The sequence below is a fragment of the Tiliqua scincoides genome, chromosome 2, assembly GCF_035046505.1.
Source record: "Tiliqua scincoides isolate rTilSci1 chromosome 2, rTilSci1.hap2, whole genome shotgun sequence".
Lineage (NCBI taxonomy): Eukaryota > Metazoa > Chordata > Lepidosauria > Squamata > Scincidae > Tiliqua > Tiliqua scincoides.
Window position 1 is genome coordinate 153,159,053 of NC_089822.1, and position 18,066 is coordinate 153,177,118.

The following is an 18,066-nucleotide window of genomic DNA, read 5'->3' on the forward strand; positions in this document are numbered from 1 at the left end:
TGCCCCAGGGAGCACACCAGATAACAAGAGACCTCATCCTGGTGCCCTCCCTTGCATCTGGCATTCTGGGTTTGGGCAGAAATGGGTTAAATGTCCTTGCAAAAGCAATGAATAGCTATTATTGCAGTGGTGGCTGAGATGAAAAGAGCTGGGAGTAAGCCCCACTGAACAGAACTTAATTCTGAGTAACACGTATAGGATTGCACTGATGAAAGAATGGTTTACAAGTCTTGCAGTATAGCCTGTTTTATTATCCCCATGTATTGCTCATGAGGAGAGGGCTGAGATGTGAGTGGGCAAAAACCCTGCTGCAGGGCTGGCCCCAGGACCAGCAGGGCCCAATGGGGAGCACTCATGCAGGACCCCCCACTTACCAGGCAGCCGCAGCAACTATAGCTGTGGTGAACTGCAAAGCATGACAGTCAGAAATAGTTGGTGGTGACCAACATCACCGCAAACTACTTCTGGGAGGCCCATTTCAGGCCAAACGGTCCCAGGGGAGGGCGAGCAAGCCCATACTCTGCTCGCCATGCTGCCCTCCCAGGCTGCCACATGCTGGCTGCAGCAGTGGGAAAGCTGTCCGCTACCCCACTACAAGGCCCCCCCAGAGAGTAGGTGCCCAATGTCACAACATAGGCCACATTGCCCTAAGACTGGCCCTGCCCTACAGACTAGTCCATTGTTATCCCCATAAGACAGGAAGCACAACCTCAACCACAAAGTTTTCAAAATGCACCATGAGGGGAATACATTTAGGGCCCAATCCTATCCACAACACCAGTGTAGCCACAATGCAGCCCCAAGATAAGGGAACAAATGTTCCCATACCTTGAGGAAGCCTCTGTGACTGCCTCCCCAACACAGGAAGCAGTGCATACCCCATTGGCATAGCAGCCAAAGGCACTGGAAAATTGGATAGGAGTGGGCCCTTAGTGTGCTACGGATTTTATCTGGTATTTTTAATTTTTCCAAGTACAGGTATTTATTTTATTCACAGATTTATACCCCACCGATGCGTTTGTTTAGCTCAGTATCGAGAGAAAGAGTGTCGGAGATCATTGAGCCAAGGTACACAAAGTCATGGACAACCAGTTCATGCGCAGAGATTGTAATGCAGGGAGGTGAGTCCACATCCTGAACCATGACCTGTGTTTTCTTCAGGCTGATCGTCAGTCCAAAATCTTGGCAGGCCTTGCTAAAACGATCCATGAGCTGCTGGAGCTCTTTGGCAGAGTGGGTAGTGACAGCTGCATCGTCGGCAAAGAGGAAGTCACGAAGACATTTCAGCTGGACTTTGGACATGTATGCACTGCTGAAACAGAGACGCCTGCGTTGGCTCAGTCATGTCATGAGAATGGATGATGGCCGGATCCCAAAGGATCTCCTCTAGGGTGAACTCGTGCAAGGAAAGCGCCCTACAGGTAGACCACAGCTGCGATACAAGGACATCTGCAAGAGGGATCTGAAGGCCTTAGGGATGGACCTCAACAAGTGGGAAACCCTGGCCTCTGAGCGGTCCACTTGGAGGCAGGCTGTGCAGCATGGCCTTTCCCAGTTTGAAGAGACACTTTGCCAGCAGTCTGAGGCAAAGAGGCAAAGAAGGAAGGCCCATAGCCAGGGAGACAGACCAGGGACAGACTGCACTTGCTCCCGGTGTGGAAGGGATTGTCACTCCCGGATTGGCCTTTTCAGCCACACTAGACGCTGTGCCAGAACCACCTTTCAGAGCGTGATACCATAGTCTTTCGAGACTGAAGGTTGCCAATACAATACAATATACCCCACCTTTTCTGTAAATTGCAAACCAAGGAGGCTTCTTAGTAATCTTTACTATTGTTTTACTTTTGTCTGAATTGTATACTACTGTATAATTATCCATTTGGGAATTTGTAAAAAGATGAAAAGCAAGTTACAAATCTCTAAATAAAATAAATGTGCTGGGAGTTACCTGTCATTAGATGTTTTGATATCTTGTGTTCCAATAAAAGCTACCATCTTACCTTGTATCTTTGGTTACAGAAAACCATTTACAATATTGACTCCTAAATTCATTGCGAGGCATCTGCAACGTCATGGGAAGCCCATTGTCAACCATGTCTAGTTATATTTTGAGCTAAACATTAATACATGCATATCTTCATATGATTTCACAATGACACCCGTGTCATCATGCAGTCCAGGTGCCTTTTGGCACTAGAAGACACTAGTAAAATTTTATTTTCTAAACTCCACATGATTTCTGTAGATTAGAGTGTGCCACATTGTTGATGTGGAAATGAACATTCTAGAATCTTCCTGTCCCTGTGACATCATTTGTTGCCTGCCACACTCAGCCAGACCCTTCCCCTGTGACTGCTGATCTCTATCAATGCTGAGCCGCAAGCAGCTGGTGCAGGCAGCACAGCTGGCAGAACAATGTGGCCGATACAAGGATATGGCCACGGCCATGAGGAAGCTTGTGATGGAAGGAAAGGAGCCATTAACTCATGAGGAGAAGACCCTGCTCTCTGAGGCCTACAAACTCCTCATACAGGAGCATTGCTCTTCTTGGCGGCGGCTGAAGTCCTCAGTAGAGCAGGGGACCGGGAAACAGAAGGAACAAGCCCAGGTGTATCGTGAGACCATAAAGAAAGAGCTGGAAGCACAATGCTGGGAGATTCTGAGCCTGCTAGATCATGTCCTCCTGAAGCACTGCAATGAGACAGATTATGAAAGCCAGGCCTTCTACCTGAAAATGAAAGGGGACAATTACCGCTTCTTAGCTGAGGTGGCCCTGCCTGATGCCAAAGAAACACTGGTGAAGTCTGCAGAGCAAGCTTACAGGGAAGCTCAGGAAATCAGTGAGTGTTACATGGAACCCACTCACCCCCTGGCCCTAGCCCTGGCCCTGAATTACTCCATCCTTTATTATGAGGTTCTCAACAATCAGCAGCAGGCCACCAACCTAGCTAAGGCTGCCTTTGACAAGGCTATCGCTGGCTTGGAGACCCTCAGTGTAGAGTTCTACAAAGAATCCACGGTCATCATGCAGCAACTGAGAGACAACATTGTGCAATGGACCAGTGACCAGCAACAACAGAAAGTACAGAGCAGTGGGGAAGAACCTGAAAGCTAAGCACAGGAATTCTGACTGGCACATAAACCAGTGACATGAACTATGGGATCCAATGATGGGGAGTGGTGCTATAGGGTCCAATTGTACTTTGCCGATTCACGCAGGTACCAAATCCACTTCCATACTGACTAGTACAAGCGCCACTATCTTTGAACTTTCGCCTTCCTACTAGAAATAAACGCTGATTCCCAGTGCACTTTGGTTCAATTGCAGCAGAATATGTGGATTGTCCAGCTCACTACCTGGTTCTGAGGAATGACAAATAATGGCTTGTGCCACTGCACCTTATTTGTCAACTTTCTCACATCATTTCAGATGCACGGTCATAAATATATTCAGATGTATTATCAGAACGCAGAGTGCAGGTTTAGAAGGATCATTGGTCATATTGTTTAGTTTAGTTTAGAGCCATTTAGTTATTTGATTTTTTTCTGTAAACTGCTTTGTGAACTTTTAGTTGAAAAGTGGTATATAAATACTGTTTAATAATAATAATAATAATAATATATCCTATGGTTTGAATAGGGATTTAGCTTTGGCATTTTCTGATTGGGAGGAAAATGTTATGGGGTAAAGTAAGAGTTAATATTCTATAGCCCAGTCCAAAAAGTGGCTGCTTAAGGATTGTACTTAAGCATTGTCACTCTCTTTCTGCAAAGCCTTGGATAGTGCAGTTGTACCAGCACATCACATTCTTGTGAGCTGCTGAAACGACTGTTTTGATCCATTAATATGACCTCTGTTCCCCCCCCCCCAACACACACCTGAGAAAGGGCAAAATAACAGTGTGTGTTCACACTTAAGCAAAACAGTGGTGCAAACAAAGATATCTGTTCAGTCCTCACTTCTCTCCCAAAGCTGCGGTGCTCGGAGGCAAGTCAGTGTCTCTTGGGGTCCTCTTTGCATCTCTAGGTGGTCTGCAGGTGCAGCTGGCGGGTGGGCATTTCCAAGCCTGCACAGCCATAGCACAGGAACTGGGACAGTGCCACAGGAGGTGGGTCCAGCAGTGGGTGGCAGTGCAAGGCATGGAGACTCTTCTTGTCTGGGATTTTTCTTTCTCAGTAGTGATTTCAGCAAGGAAGGAGGAGTGGACCACCCACCATAGAAACAGGCTATGTCAGAATGCCAGATTCAAGGGAGGGCACCAGGATGCAGATCTCTTGTTATCTGGTTGCTCCCTGGGGCATTTGGTGGGCCACTGTGAGATACAGGAAGCTGGACCAGATGGGCCTATGGCCTGATCCAGTGGGGCTGTTCTTATGTTCTGGGATGTTGCTCTGGTGCAATGGCCTTTGCATCTAGCCATTGTTTGCATCTCCTCCCCTTGGAGGAGACCATAACAACAGTGCTTGTTAGGTGATTTAATGCCTTCCTAAGCAAAGTTAGATTCTCCATTACAGTGTCTTCCACATGTATTTCATTGCCCCTAAGGGACTAGCACAAGCCAATAAAATGCTGCATCTATAAAGCTCACAAAGCCAACATGTCTCCAAGGGCATGCATGGTCCAGGCAATAATAAGAGTGCAGTAGAAAAGAGACCTCCTCTCAATACATAATGGGCAGAATTAATCCTCTCCTAACAAGCCACTGAGTGGTATTTCCAACATCCCCAACCCCTCTCACACAGAGGGTCCAGGTCTTCTTTGCTTTTTCTATTATTTCTAAAGCACTGTTGTTTTTGACAGTCCAATCCTAACTGAATCCCTTACCCCCCCCCCCCCCCACTGATACAGCAGCAGCACCAATACAGTCTGCACTGTATCCTGGGGAGGAGCAACATGGGCAAGGTAAGCAGATTGCGTATTGACAAAGCAATGGGCAGGAACAAACAAACAACAATCACATTGTCCTGCTCAAGAGTTAAAATATGCAATCTCCCCCTATCTACTGTAGCGTTGGTCAAATTATTCCTCTTGTGCCCCCAAATACTTCCTCAATCCTTTGCTGACAGAGCAGCCATGACTACGTGCTACATATTTACAGCACAAGCCTAGGCATGTCTACTCAGGAGTAAGTCCAACTATGTTAAATTGGGCTTACTCCCAGGAAAGCATGCATAGGATTGCATCCTCAATTCCTGCCATATTCAGCATTCCAGGCTGCTACATGCATAATCAGCTTCTATAAGAAATAACACTGAAAAAACTAGGTTTTCCAAAAACTCCTGCAGTGCTGCTTATGTATAGGTGGCTTCTTCAAAGTATATCAGAGATTATAATAAGACAATGACTTGTTTCTAAATATTTATTTGCTGAACAAGAGATGGTATCTTTATTAGGAATGCTCCTGCAGTTTGTTACAGCAGGAGAGGCTGCAGCACTCTAATTATGCACAAACAATTCTAGAGGCACGCTGTTCACTTTAGGTCTGTGCTCTGCACTGACAAAAAACATCTTCTACAGCCTAGAATGCAACATTATGTGCCAAAGAACTAAATTTTGCATTCACAATTACTTGCTGTTGCCAAATTTCAATTTTTTTGTGGTACAGACAGTTGAATTAAAGCAGTCATAGGAAGAGGTATACAACAGACTCGTGGGAGAGGCAGACAACCATGGGGGGAAGATCACTGCAGAACAAAAGCCCCCTCCTACTTCCCCCGCATAAGTTTAACAAGAGTGTATATGCTTAGCAAGTATTTCTTTAGAAATTATGCAAGTACTGTATACAAGAGTTATCAGATTTCAAATTTGGTTTCAATTTCCACATTGCAATCTCATACCCTCATGCATTATAGAAGGTCCCCTGCAAATATTCTGCTCCTATTTCAGCCTCTGGCCGTCAATAGTACCAAAGGAACAGATGCAGCAACTCTAGCAGGAATGCATGACATGGTGATGGTGGTACATGCAGGTGCTACTGCCTGGACCAAAAGCAGTTGTACTTCTGTTAAACATCTGTAAGCTAGTAACAACAACCACCACTGTTACACAAGTGAGCATATGCGGCAGTAGAGGTACATTCTACTAGACACAAACATTGCAAAACAAATAAATATTTTAAGCAATTATTCTAAGAACATACTTTCATTCCTTCTCCTTTATGAAGGGTGGATATGACACTTCTTCAGAAAGAGAATGGTCAAAGGAAATACGTCAAGGAGCTTACAATGCCCCCACCATTACCAGAGCTGCTTACTCAAGGCCTTCTGGAAAGAGATTCTCAGCATCTCCCCAAGGCTACATAGCATACATATATCTCTCTGAGTAGCAAAAAAGGAGTGGGGGAAAAAAAACTGAGACTTGGTTTACTAGCAGGGAGTGATGCATCTGCTCTCTTTGTAGAAATATCCTCATTTTCAAGAGCAGAATCTCTCCTTCATTGACCTCAAAATTTATGCCTGTACTGCTAAGGCAGATTCTGTGAAAGGCTTGAAGCTAATGGCTTGTCAAGATTTCACCTACTGTACTCTCTCTTTCATCCCAGGACTATATGTGCATAGAGTTCCTTCACCTCATTTCAAAATGCAACCCTCTGACTTTACTATGGCAGCTTTCACAGGATTTACAAGTCAGGGTTACACCATTACTGTACAATGGAAATGAGCGTGAATTTTTTCTGCTGACTGAAAGGTGGGGTTGCAAGGCATATGAAGAATTCTCAGGTCTAGGACTCAGAAATTTCTTTTCTAGAGCTATTCCAGCAAATTATGGAAGAAGTAAAAAAGGTCCTTAAATGACACCCTCACTTATTTTCCCTCTATAAAACATGAGCTAACTATCCTCTTTCTTTGTACATCTGGTGTATTGATTGTGGGATGCATCAAGACATGTAGATCAGCTACAGTACAAAAAGCAAGAATTATATCATGATCCAGCCAACATAATGTGGGCTTCAACTATCCTGAAGTAGTTAGTGGTTATGACAATCAGCTTTGGACTTGAAGGCACAGTGGAAGATTTGCATATGTGTATCTTTTCAGACAAACAAGCCAAACATGATATTCAGTTCATATGCAAGTCAATGTTTAAAGAGCCACAAAGAAAGGTCTAGCTCTAAACTAGAGCACAGGAACAAAATGCGTCTGGGCCAAAGTCTTCTGTAGACACTAAACTGTCTTATGTGCTCTAGTGGGAAAGTGATTTGTAGCATTTCCAGTATGGCCCCACAAGGATTCTGAACCAACAAGCTACAGTTTCTTGATTACATGACACTTCCAAATCCAAATTCTCGTTTTCTCACTTGCAGTCTCAAGATAAAACACAAGTTTTGTGCTTTGTTCCCAACATACAGTACTGATAGAAAGATTAGCCCTCATCCGTATTGCTACAGTACCAAACTGTTGCATTCCTGAGGTTGTACAAATGCAAGGCAGTAGGGATTATACGTTAGCAGACAGGGTATATAAGAGACTAGAGAGGAAATGAGAGGAACCTTGCAGAGAACAGTTTTGATGTGCTGCAAGATCAGAGATCTCCCCAGAGACTATTCCCAACAATTGCCGATGTGCCTTGGGACTTGCTTTGACCACAACTTTGTTCTTCTTCCCCCCCAAGACAGCCTTGATTGTTCAACAAAAACTTGACAGGAGAGAACTATGAAGGTTACAGTAAACGTCATTTCACCATTAGAGAGGGGCACCACGCAGTGTCAGGGTAGAGGAGGCAATGGACAGATTTGAATCTGCAAAGAGAAAGATAACAAGCTATCACAGGATTCCAGATTCTTTGGCCTGCAAGAATATACCAGTGCAAAGATAAAGGGTATGACCCAAGAATATTAGTGGCAAACTGATGGCATTCCCCACCCTCATACATGAACTTCTTATCAACTGCTTAAGAAGGGCAAAAGATTTCATTTGGAAAGCAATATTAGGTACACACCTAGTTGGATCTTGCTGTATGCTGAACACTTCGCCCACACTCACAACATTTCGTTTGTTCTCAGGGCCTCCATAACTCAAGGTAATCTGGTAAATAAAATAAAATCACAAACATGTAGAAGTTGCACATGCCATAGCATGGCAACCCATACAGGTCATTGGAGGAAGTGACTCTAAAAGTGCTGGTGGTGGGGAAATTAGAGACTTCATGGCCTTTCCTTGATAAGTAGCAGAAGCGGAAAGAAATGGTCCTGACATAAACATGTTCCTGTGGTGGCATTCTTCTCATCATTCAGAGGAAGGCAAATGCAGCTTTATCCCAGAGATGAAATGTTTAAGAAAGCGCATTTCCTCACACTGGTAATGGAATGAAGAATGCCAGAATGAAGCATATAACGAGAGTTCCCTGACACACTCTCAGCTTGTGCTGCACAGGTTACACGACCTGTCAAAAGTCAGATAATGTAGACAGCAAAGCCATCAACAAGCCAGGTCTCTGAAGGAGAGGATTTTCCCATAAACGTTTACCTCAGGCTTGCATTATGGTTTAAGGATTGCACTGAATAGGACCAAATGGGAAACTCTTGTTTGTATAATATAGAGTCGGGTTTGTCCCTGGCAGCCAATGTGGCTTTGCTATCAAGACCTTTGTAACCCACACTTTCCCAAGAAAAGTCAAGTCTGGTGTGTGGACTGACAGCACCAATTCAGCAGGCATCCCACTCTGTTACAACAATGAGCCAGGAGGAGAACACCAGTACCTTGCTGGGTATTGCTCAAACCTATTCGTCGGCCACATGACCATAGCCAAGAGCAGGTTCTCTAGGGGCCGAGCTACATTTCTTGCAGTTGGGGTTAGCCAATGGGAAAAGTAGGATCTTGATCCCCCTGAACCACATCAAAAGAGACGGCTGGATTGAGAAGTTGCACATTTTTGTTCCAGCACTTGAAGAGATACCTGTACATTGTTGTCACTTTCCTTCAGATGCTGGAAACAAGCCAAGGAATTACAACCAGGATCATAAATCTCGCTAGGAACAAATCTAGGCAACCTGTGTTTGGATTGCGTTTCATTTGCATACAACGTCAAGACCTGATTCTGTCTAAATCCAAGTGCCTGCTGAATACTTGATCAGTGCCTAATTTCCCTTTTTACTTTTTAATAAGTTACTTTTATTTTTGAAACTTCTCCATTCTGTTTCAGTCATATCACAGCACAAAGGTATTACCTCTTACTCTGTTACAGATCACCTATGGTTATCAAGTTTTGTATACCAGTACAGGTGGAGAAAAGCTAGGCTTGGCCATGTCACAGCCCAATCCTATGCATGTCTACTCAGAAGTAAGCCCCATTAGAGTCAATGGGGCTTACTCCCACAAAAGTGTGGATAGGATTGGGCTCAGTTGGCTCCCCAGTTGCTTATGTAGCAAATGTCTTCTCTGCCAAGGAAACCAAGTTCTTTACAGATACAATTGCATGCAACACCGCCACAACAGCTCCACAAATTCCTGGTGAATGGTTTCGTAGAGAGGTTGCACACATTTAGGCCAGCTAGGTTTACTGTTCCGTTTTCTTTGACTTGACTTGGATTATTTTAGGTTATTTTATGATTTATTTTAGGTTCTTTGTAAGCCTCCTTGAATGGAGCCAAAGGCGGCAGAGAATTTTTTGAAAATAAATACGCATTCACCACATGGAGCACTGTCCCAAGGAATCTCTTCTTGTTTTCAGTGTTCACATGGAGGCTGCAACGTTTAATTCTAGACAGATTACAACAGAAATTTGGTCTTATTAATCAAGAAGATTCTCTTGAATGAAGATCTGAATGTGTAACATAGTACAGAAGTGTTAGTTTTGTTGCTACAGTTCTTAGTGTATCTTAAGCAGGGAAACGAGACTGGAACAGCCTCTGAGGTGCAGCCTACTGGTCACAAGTGGTGGCACATAAAAGTCATTCTTTTTTGTCTTTGAAGTGCTTCACTGGAAGCAAAGAGTGTCAAGGCATTTGTACTTTCTTGTTCAAAAGATTATTCAAGAAGAGGTTGGTTCCCTTTGTCTGGCAGAAGTCTAAATTCATTGCTAAATAGTAAATTACACAAGTTATAATGCTTATTGTGTGCTAGGGACTCAAGAATGACAGCTACCCAGAGGAAAAAGCAAGGAAAGGCACACCAAGAGGGTACATGCTGGTTGTCCATCTCTAAGATGCTATTCTAACAATTACCACAGTCATATGGGAGGAAAGTTAACTGGTGGTCTTTTTTCTCTCCTGCAGCCTTTGCATCATCACAGAATTGGCTTGGCTACAAATTTGAATAAATACATTTATTTTTAAAGAAAGCCAGGCTGAAGAGGCTCCTGGACTTCTGTTGCTGGGATTACATAAACTTTGTCCTTACCTGTCTGAGCACAGCTTCACTGTGTAGCCGCTGCAGATTTTCCAGGTGCGAGTGGAACAAGGGGCTGTGCAGCAGTTTTACTTCCAACAGCCCCTCAATAATATAGCCAATTGTGCAGTCATCTGGGAGGCGAATTCTCTCTGCAGTGCTGATAAAGCTCCCCAAGCTGCAAAGAGACAAAAATCAGAGGATGAAGCCTTCCTTGGTTCTAGTAAGATTGTGGAGGCAGGAGCATATTTTCCAAGTCACACATACCTAGCCCAGGGGCTCATCTTGAGGGCAAGACCTCTGCTGATACAGAATCCTGCACCACCTGTGGCAAACCAGAACTTCACCGTTGTCTAGCAAGATAAACAAACAGCTGTTAGAAAAGCCAACATTCTCTTTTTGGTCAACTGAACATGTCAGATCCTATCAAAGTAACAGGAAATCTTGCAGCACAATCTTATGCATGTCTACTCAGAAGCATCCCATTGAATTCAATGGGACTTACTCCCAGGTAGGCATTTATAGGAGTGCTTATTGTTCATGTCCCAACACTCCGAATAGATTTGCCCAAATAATTCTGAAATGCATTACAGTCAAGTAACAGAAACAAACAGCTCATGGTAAGCTTGTTTTATGCACCCTCAGAGGAGGAGCAAACTTTCAAGGTACTTGAGAATAATAAAGAGACACTAGTACATATCCAATACACTGGATGTTGGCATCTGTATACAACCTGACTGTTGATACTACTTGCAGATCCTAGGCAGGTTTATTTATAAGGAAGGCCCACTATGTTCAACAGAACGTCATCACAAATAAGTATGCTTAGGGTTCCGTGCTGGTGTTGGGGAAGAGAGTCTGGTGTCAAATTAAGAATGGAGAACTCCAGACAAAGGTAAATGAGGATATGAAGACTGTTCAAGATTCCAGTTTGTTCAAATTTTGAGAAAACACACTCATTTAAAGAATATGCTCACAGATCCATCATTCCTGACATGGTCTGCTGCTTCAATGGGATGGTCTAGACTTGGTCTCCCCACATAAACATCCTGGCTGTGTGAAAAGCCTGACAGAAGATGCAGGAGATTTTTAAGATTCACATAGTTGTCATCATCCACATGACAAAACCACCTGCAGAAAAGAGAGATATTGAAAGGGTAGCAAGGGATTAAGAGCTCATTACATTCTCCTTGGGGGAGATCTCCACATGTCAGAATCAAGACAGTGAAAGAGCAGAAGAGACCACTGAACTGAGAAGAGATGCAATTTCCAACTCAAGGATCAATGTCAGTATCTTAACTCACTGCCCATCCTCTTTCTCAGATTTGGTTTCTCTTCCTGTATGCTCAACAACAGAAATCAAGGTAGCTCATGCTAACTCACTGACACTAGAGAAAATAATTTCCAAGATAAGCACTCAACTGGAATAGTGATTCTCACTTACTTTCGCCCAGACTCTAGGAATTTATCATATTCCACAGACATTTTGCAGCAGAGTGCTTGGCGAGCGTGAACAGCTGAGCAGTTGGTATTGATTACATGGTCCCCTGTAAAACAAAACTGAGTTACAACTTGGAAAGCTCAATGATTTGCAAGATAAATATACAAAGTGGGACAGATGTGTGAAGAAAGGCCCTGATATATAGTTAGAGGGGAATATGTAGGCAGCTAATCCTAGCAAAACAGGCTCCAGACCTTCTATCAATTTGCTGGGCAATATGGCCTGAAAATAAGGAACACATAGGCATGATGCTCTGGGTATGAATGTGTGTGTGTTTCTGAAGCTTTTGTCAGGAATGTGAGGAATTTACTTAGAGTGCAATTCCAACCTCCAGTTGGGTTGACGCAAGTCTCTTGCACTGGCCCAGAACTGTCACAAGGCACATCTATAGCAACATGGGAGTCTCTATAGCGACATGGGAGCCTCTGCAGCATGGCGCAACGGTACATTTGCGCCAGCCTTGGGAGGCTGGCACGGGGGATTGGGGAGGGTGGGGGACAGCATTTCAGGGGTGTTCCAGAGCAGGCGGAGGGCAGGCAAACTGGTGGACAGGCCAGGTTCGGGAGGAGGGTGAGACCGGCCTCCAGCACTTGGGCCAGATCCTAACCCCCCTCCCAAACAGCCTGGCCTAACACTGGTTTAGCTGGCACAGATTCTAGAACTGTGATTTAGCTGGTGCAGATCCAAATAGTCCCATTGTGGTGGCTCGGATAGTGCTCAGTGTACGGGGAAAAATATCCCCTTCTCCCGAGTTGCACCATAGCCACCTCCAATCCTGTGCTGGTTACAGTGCAGGCAAGCTGGCCTGACTGTTCCAGAGCAGGTTAGGATTGTATTGTTAACTATTAACACTGTTAACTGTCAGTGTTTCCTAACGCCTATCTTTCCTTAGGGACAGAAACCCAGCACAATTTACTCCCAAATCATCCTATTCAAACCCATAAAAATGCTAGACAACAAATACAATATTCATTCAAACAGCTTCACTGAAGTCTAGGAAAGAAAGAAAATGAGAGCAATTAAAATATGTCTCTATATACTCCTCACTATGATGGTATTCCATTATGAAGGTATCTTGCGATTCAAAAGGTATCAGCATTATGGACTTTGCAAGTTACCAGAGAAGAAATGCAAGGCAACCTTTCAAAAAGGAAAGACAACATACATTTGTTATCATTTGGTTCCACAATAAGGAATACTTGAAGATTTGCACCAGCGAGCACCAGTGTAGTCAGAATTGCTGAATACCCCTTACAGAAAGCAGGTTTAACCCATTTCTAGGAAAGCAGAGTCGGCATCCTATCACAGAGGTACTTAATATCCCTGCAGCAATCACAACACTGTACGAAAACAAAATGATGCAGCAATCCTACTTTCAAAAAGCTTTTCTTTAGTGAATGCAGATTTGGATGAAACCATAAGGATAAACCAATGCAAGTGAATAGGATTTGTCAAACCTAAATTATTTGCCTATCAAACTGATTCTTGAAATTAAAAAAAGTAAGAAATGCATTTTCCACAGAAGTTAAGCAACAAAGCCCATATTTTCAGGCCCTGGCATCTGCAGTAAAAGGGCTCTTGTAAAAGGGCTGAGGAAAGCCCCTGTCAAAACTTTGATTTGTCTGCTAGCATAGACAATATTAAGTGGACAATTGGTCTGACTCAGTATAAGAGCTCCATAGGTCTTGTTACTATAATGATCAGAAATTTGGGAAACAGCTCACCTGCTCTGAGACGTAGCTCCTGATCCTCCCAGTCCGTGAATATAAATGTCTGTTAGACACATGAAAAACAAACAAAAAGCTACTTCATTTCCTGAGAGTGACACTAATTTGGGGTTCAGTCAGAGAACAGAAAGAGGACATCTTATTTGTTTCTAGCAGTCTCGAGAGAGAGAAAGAGCCGGGTGTCTTTCTGTATACAGTTTAATGTAATAGCATTCTGTGTATATGAAAAAGGTACAAATCCACATTACTAGGTACCAAAAAACATAGCAGCCAAGCTTATTTTTTCTAGATTAAAAGGCAGACATCACCCAAATACATGTCAAAGATGCACTTTACAGTATTTTTCTCCCATAAATTCCTTGTTGTGTAACTTCTGCCATACGCCACTAGAAAGTGCATCTGTTTTGTTCCAGAGAAAACAGTCTAGCCCAGGGACAGAAAAAAGTCAGCATGCAGTTAGCTAGCTAGTATCAGTATCCAGCTTGAAGCTGGACAGCATCCAAAACATCTGGATGGATCTTTAGAAGTCTGCCTGAGTTCATAAAGACATCTGCTCATGGAGACTGATAACATTTTCCCCATTCTGGGGAGCATCTGGTTTGGGAACACTTCATAGGGCTACATTTGGGGAAGGAGTCACACTCTGAGACCAGTGATTCTGTGCAGGGATAGCTTATACATCTGATTACAGGGAAGAAAAACTGAACTTCAGGCATTAAAACAGAACAAATGACGAACATGCACTTCTTATGCCTTCTTTATAAGTGTTCAAAGTCACTTATGATGCAATCCTAGGCATGCTGACTTTCAGCCCAATCTTGAGCATGTCTGCTGAGAAGTAAGTCCCATTATGTTCAATGGGACATACAATTGCAATCTTTGCAAGATCCACTGAGATCTGAGGCTTACTATCTAGTAAGTGTGTTTAGGATTATAGAGTAGTCAAGATATATTACAACTTCTGAAAGAATTTCACTTTGCTAAGCAAATTAATTTTTTACCCCTCTAGCAAAGTGTTCTTACCTGCCCCTTAGCTTGAGAAATCCATGTCTGGAAGAGCAAATTCAACCTTGTTTTATGATACTTCCTTGTTGTTTTTACAGCAATAAAGATATCCTTTAATTCTAGCTTTTCCTTAGCAGAGACTTCAGCAGGTCCCACATGGTCATTCGCTACATTGTGCAATGGATTAACTGGTCTGTCATTCATCTTTCCGTTAGCTATCAGTTTGGATCTCCAAGTGTCTGTGATATGATGACTCCATTTTTCTATTTGTTCCTCTTTTACTAAAGGTACAATATTGGGAGTCTCATCCTCCAAATGATCAACTGAGCTGGATTCCACCTGCTGTAGTGGGATGTCAGTCTTGCTGGAAGCATTGAAAACAACTGGTGGGGGTGGTTGTGGATAATTTCTAGGTCTCCAGTTGGTCTGAAATTTTGGAATTAACAGGAGGAGGATTGCACAAAAGATAACTGAGAGCAGGAAGCCGATCTTACTGAGCCTAATGCAGGAAAAGCTCATTCTTCAGCCCAAAGGGCCTTTGCCATGTTGAAAATCTGAGACATTGTTTCACATAAGATGTTGAGGCCTCTGAGAGAAATAGAGACTGATCACAAATTCGTTAATTGTGTGAATTAGTCAAGTCATATAAATTTCCAACCACACACCATAATTTTTTATTATTATTATTATTATTATTATTATTATTATTATATTTTTCATTCAAACATCATAGAGGTTTACTTATTTTTCAGTTGGATTTGCCATCCTATTTAGAAAACAGGAGAGCAGATGTCTTTCTCATAGGGCAAAACCCCCTCCAGCCATTGTAGCTGTAGTGTGAAGGTATAGGGTATTTAACACAATGGCATTTGCACAAGAAAAATGATAATGAATGAAAGCTTCCCAGCTATAGTTTTTTTTTTAATATCAGTTTCACCTTCCTAGTTGTGGACTGGGATGAAAAGACAAAGGTAGTGGAAGTTAGTGCTTGTTTCAAGCAACGGGAAAAAAATGATCCACATCAAAAGATGACTTCATTTCAAAACATCACCATTCTCTGGAACATAGATAATTATTGTCAATTTTCACTTGAATTAGATGTGTCAAAGCCTGCTGGTTTAAGCAGACTAATAGCCTAATCCTAACTAACTTTCCAGCACTGATGCAGCCTTGCCAATGGGGCATGCGCTGCATCCTGTGGTGGTGCAGTCACGGAGGTCTCCTCAAAGTAAAGGAACATTTGCTCCATTATCTTGGAATTGCATTGGCACTAGAAAGTTGGTTAGGACTGGCCTACAAGACTGCACTCTGATATACACTTACTTGAGAGAAAGCTCTGCTGAACACAGTGGAACTTGCTTCCAAGTAAACACAGGCAGAATTACACTATAGCAGTGCATCCAGTGCAAGTTCTCTCAGCAGTCTCACTGTGTTCAGTGGGCCTTACTCTCCTGTAATTAGGTTCAGAATTGCAGTCTTAGCTTTGCTTAACTATAGGGTTACCAGATACAAACTGGGACACAGTGCCTAAACCTTTAAACACTGTATAGAAGAGGGAATTTTGGCAGGTACAGCTCCACATGTCCTGCCCACTTTGTATCTGGTAAACCCACTTAACTGTGCACATAATAAAATTCTATGACCAGCCTGAAATTCACAGACCAGACTGGTGAAAATTGGGTTGGAATCCTAGCAACTTCCCTGGAACCTTACATAAGTTGTTCTGAGTGTTCCAAAATACTCATGCATGGATAACACAGGCCTACAAAATTGAGGCTCAGAAAAGTTTTTCCCAAACTTTATGGTGGTTTGATATGAATTAGTAGTGCCGATTCCAAAAATGGCATCCGTTTTGCCCTATCACATCTAGTTTTGGAGATATAGTATAGCCTCATTAGTGAATGGTTCGAGCAGCTTCCTCATGAGGAAGCCATGGTGTAGGCTTCCTCATGAGGAAGCTGCTTGAACCATTCACTAAAGAGGCTATGCCGTGTCTCCAAAACTAGACGTGACAGGGCAAAACGGATGCCATTTTTGGAATCGGCACCCCAAATATACCCAGGAATTGGTGTAATGTTTAAGGAAGCAAAATGTGTGTTGGCCTCTGTATATCATAGTTACACAGAGAAAAAGGCAACGTTGCACACCGTACACCAAGTGGTCCTAAAGCTTTGTCCTAAGAACCTGAAATGTACCATTAGCCCCATGCAAAGTGGAAAGGCACCAGAGCCAACTCACAGCACCATTCTAGGCAGGGCTACTCAGAAGTCAGTCCCATTACATTCAGTGAGACTTGTGTCTGCAGAAATGTGTCTAGGACTGCAGCCTCAGTTTATCTTTAGGCCTGGGGCAGTGTTTCTCAACCAGTGATACAGGTACCACCAGTGGTAGTACTTGCGGTGGCGCTTGGTCATACTTGCTGGGCCCTTGGACACCTGCTGCAAGACCTAAGTGTGACACAACAGCAGTAGGAGGCTCGGTAGACAGAACTCGAAAGCATGCTCCTCCATGCTCAAAAAAGCCCTCCCATGCCCCCGACCCTCTTACTGGTGTGAGTCGTGTCACATCTGGCCTCCCACCCCAGAAGGAACTGGTGATGATGCCATGGCCAGTTACTTCCAGTGGTACTTCAAATAGGTGGACCATGTGAAGTGGTACAGTGGAGGCCAAATGCGAGAGTCTCTGGACTAGGCTTACCAGATCTAAAGGGGGGCAGAGTGCCTACAGCAGCGGTTCACATCTTTTTATGTCTCACAGCATGCTGACAAGGCACTAGAACTGTCAAGGCGCACCACTGGGTTTTTGACACTTGACAAGGCGCACCATGCTGTCCCCAGTGGCCTTACTAATAAATGACAGCCCCAGACTTCCATGGCACACCTGCAGACCACTCGCGGCCCACCAGTGTGCCACAGCACAGTGGTTGCAAACGGCTGGCCGTTGTCTGGCTAGCCACCTTTCACCATTGTCTCGAGGGAGCTGAGGCGGAGGCAGCTTCCCTTCCCTGCTGAGCTGCCACCTGGCCCGTCTGGACCTGCTCGCCCCATGACGACGGACATGAACATGAACTCGCGAGGCTGGCCGCTGCCCTCCCAGAGATGCTCCCCGACTAGAGGCCTTCTGCGGCTGTAGTCCTAAGCGGCCCCCCTTAGAACCTTGGGGGGGGGCCCTACAGGTTATCATAGCAACGCCCACCCGCCTGCTCACCATGGCAACAAGAGGAACGCACACCTTGGCGACCCCTCCCGCTGAGAACGCCGCGGGCATTCCGGCCCTTCGCTCACCTCCTGCCTCCCCGCAGCGTCTCGAGGCGGCTTCCTCTCTCAGCCGTTCGCGGAAGCGAGCGAGCGAGCGAGCGACCCCCGCCGCCTGGCTCGCCCCACTCACCAGCCGCTCCGCTCGGGGTCTGGAGCCATCGCGCGACCGAGTCGGAGGAGGAGGCTGAGCGAACGCGAAGGTGCGCTGCCTCTTTAAGCGCTTCACCTGCGGAACGGATGTCACCCGGCC

The 18,066-nt window shown here is 44.3% G+C and overlaps 2 protein-coding genes across 3 annotated transcripts; one reads left to right on the plus strand and one right to left on the minus strand.

Moving 5' to 3' along the window:
- Positions 1-2,368: 2,368 nt before the first annotated feature.
- LOC136638837 (14-3-3 protein gamma-like) lies at positions 2,369-7,641 on the plus strand. Its single transcript, XM_066612867.1, has 3 exons — positions 2,369-3,082; positions 6,470-6,521; positions 7,613-7,641. Exons 1-3 carry the CDS (start codon positions 2,369-2,371, stop codon positions 7,639-7,641), a joined length of 795 nt encoding a protein of 264 aa, XP_066468964.1.
- Positions 5,347-17,910, minus strand: RFNG (RFNG O-fucosylpeptide 3-beta-N-acetylglucosaminyltransferase). 2 transcript variants are annotated; one of them, XM_066617622.1, is made up of 9 exons: positions 17,844-17,910; positions 14,578-15,147; positions 13,552-13,600; positions 11,771-11,873; positions 11,304-11,457; positions 10,594-10,679; positions 10,339-10,504; positions 7,940-8,025; positions 5,347-7,739 (listed from the first exon to the last, which is right to left on the minus strand). In XM_066617622.1, the coding sequence occupies exons 2-9, from the start codon at positions 15,076-15,078 to the stop codon at positions 7,673-7,675; spliced, it is 1,212 nt and encodes a 403-aa protein (XP_066473719.1). In that variant the 5' UTR covers positions 15,079-15,147; positions 17,844-17,910; the 3' UTR covers positions 5,347-7,672. The 2 variants fall into 2 exon arrangements, with proteins under 2 accessions (XP_066473719.1, XP_066473720.1); XM_066617623.1 differs by lacking the exon at positions 7,940-8,025.
- Between the last annotated feature and the right edge of the window lie 156 nt (positions 17,911-18,066).

Coding starts and splice junctions, on each gene's coding strand:
- LOC136638837 (XM_066612867.1), top strand. CDS start 2,369: ATGCTGAGCCGCAAGCAGCTGGTGCAGGCAGCACAGCTGGCAGAACAA. Junction 3,083..6,469: donor GTGACCAGCAACAACAGAAA/GTACAGAGCAGT, acceptor TGTACTGCTAAG/GCAGATTCTGTGAAAGGCTT. Junction 6,522..7,612: donor TTGTCAAGATTTCACCTACT/GTACTCTCTCTT, acceptor TTCCCCCCCAAG/ACAGCCTTGATTGTTCAACA.
- RFNG (XM_066617622.1), bottom strand. CDS start 15,078: ATGAGCTTTTCCTGCATTAGGCTCAGTAAGATCGGCTTCCTGCTCTCA. Junction 13,601..14,577: donor TTTCTCAAGCTAAGGGGCAG/GTAAGAACACTT, acceptor TGTGTCTAACAG/ACATTTATATTCACGGACTG. Junction 7,740..7,939: donor ATACAGCAAGATCCAACTAG/GTGTGTACCTAA, acceptor TTCTCTTTGCAG/ATTCAAATCTGTCCATTGCC.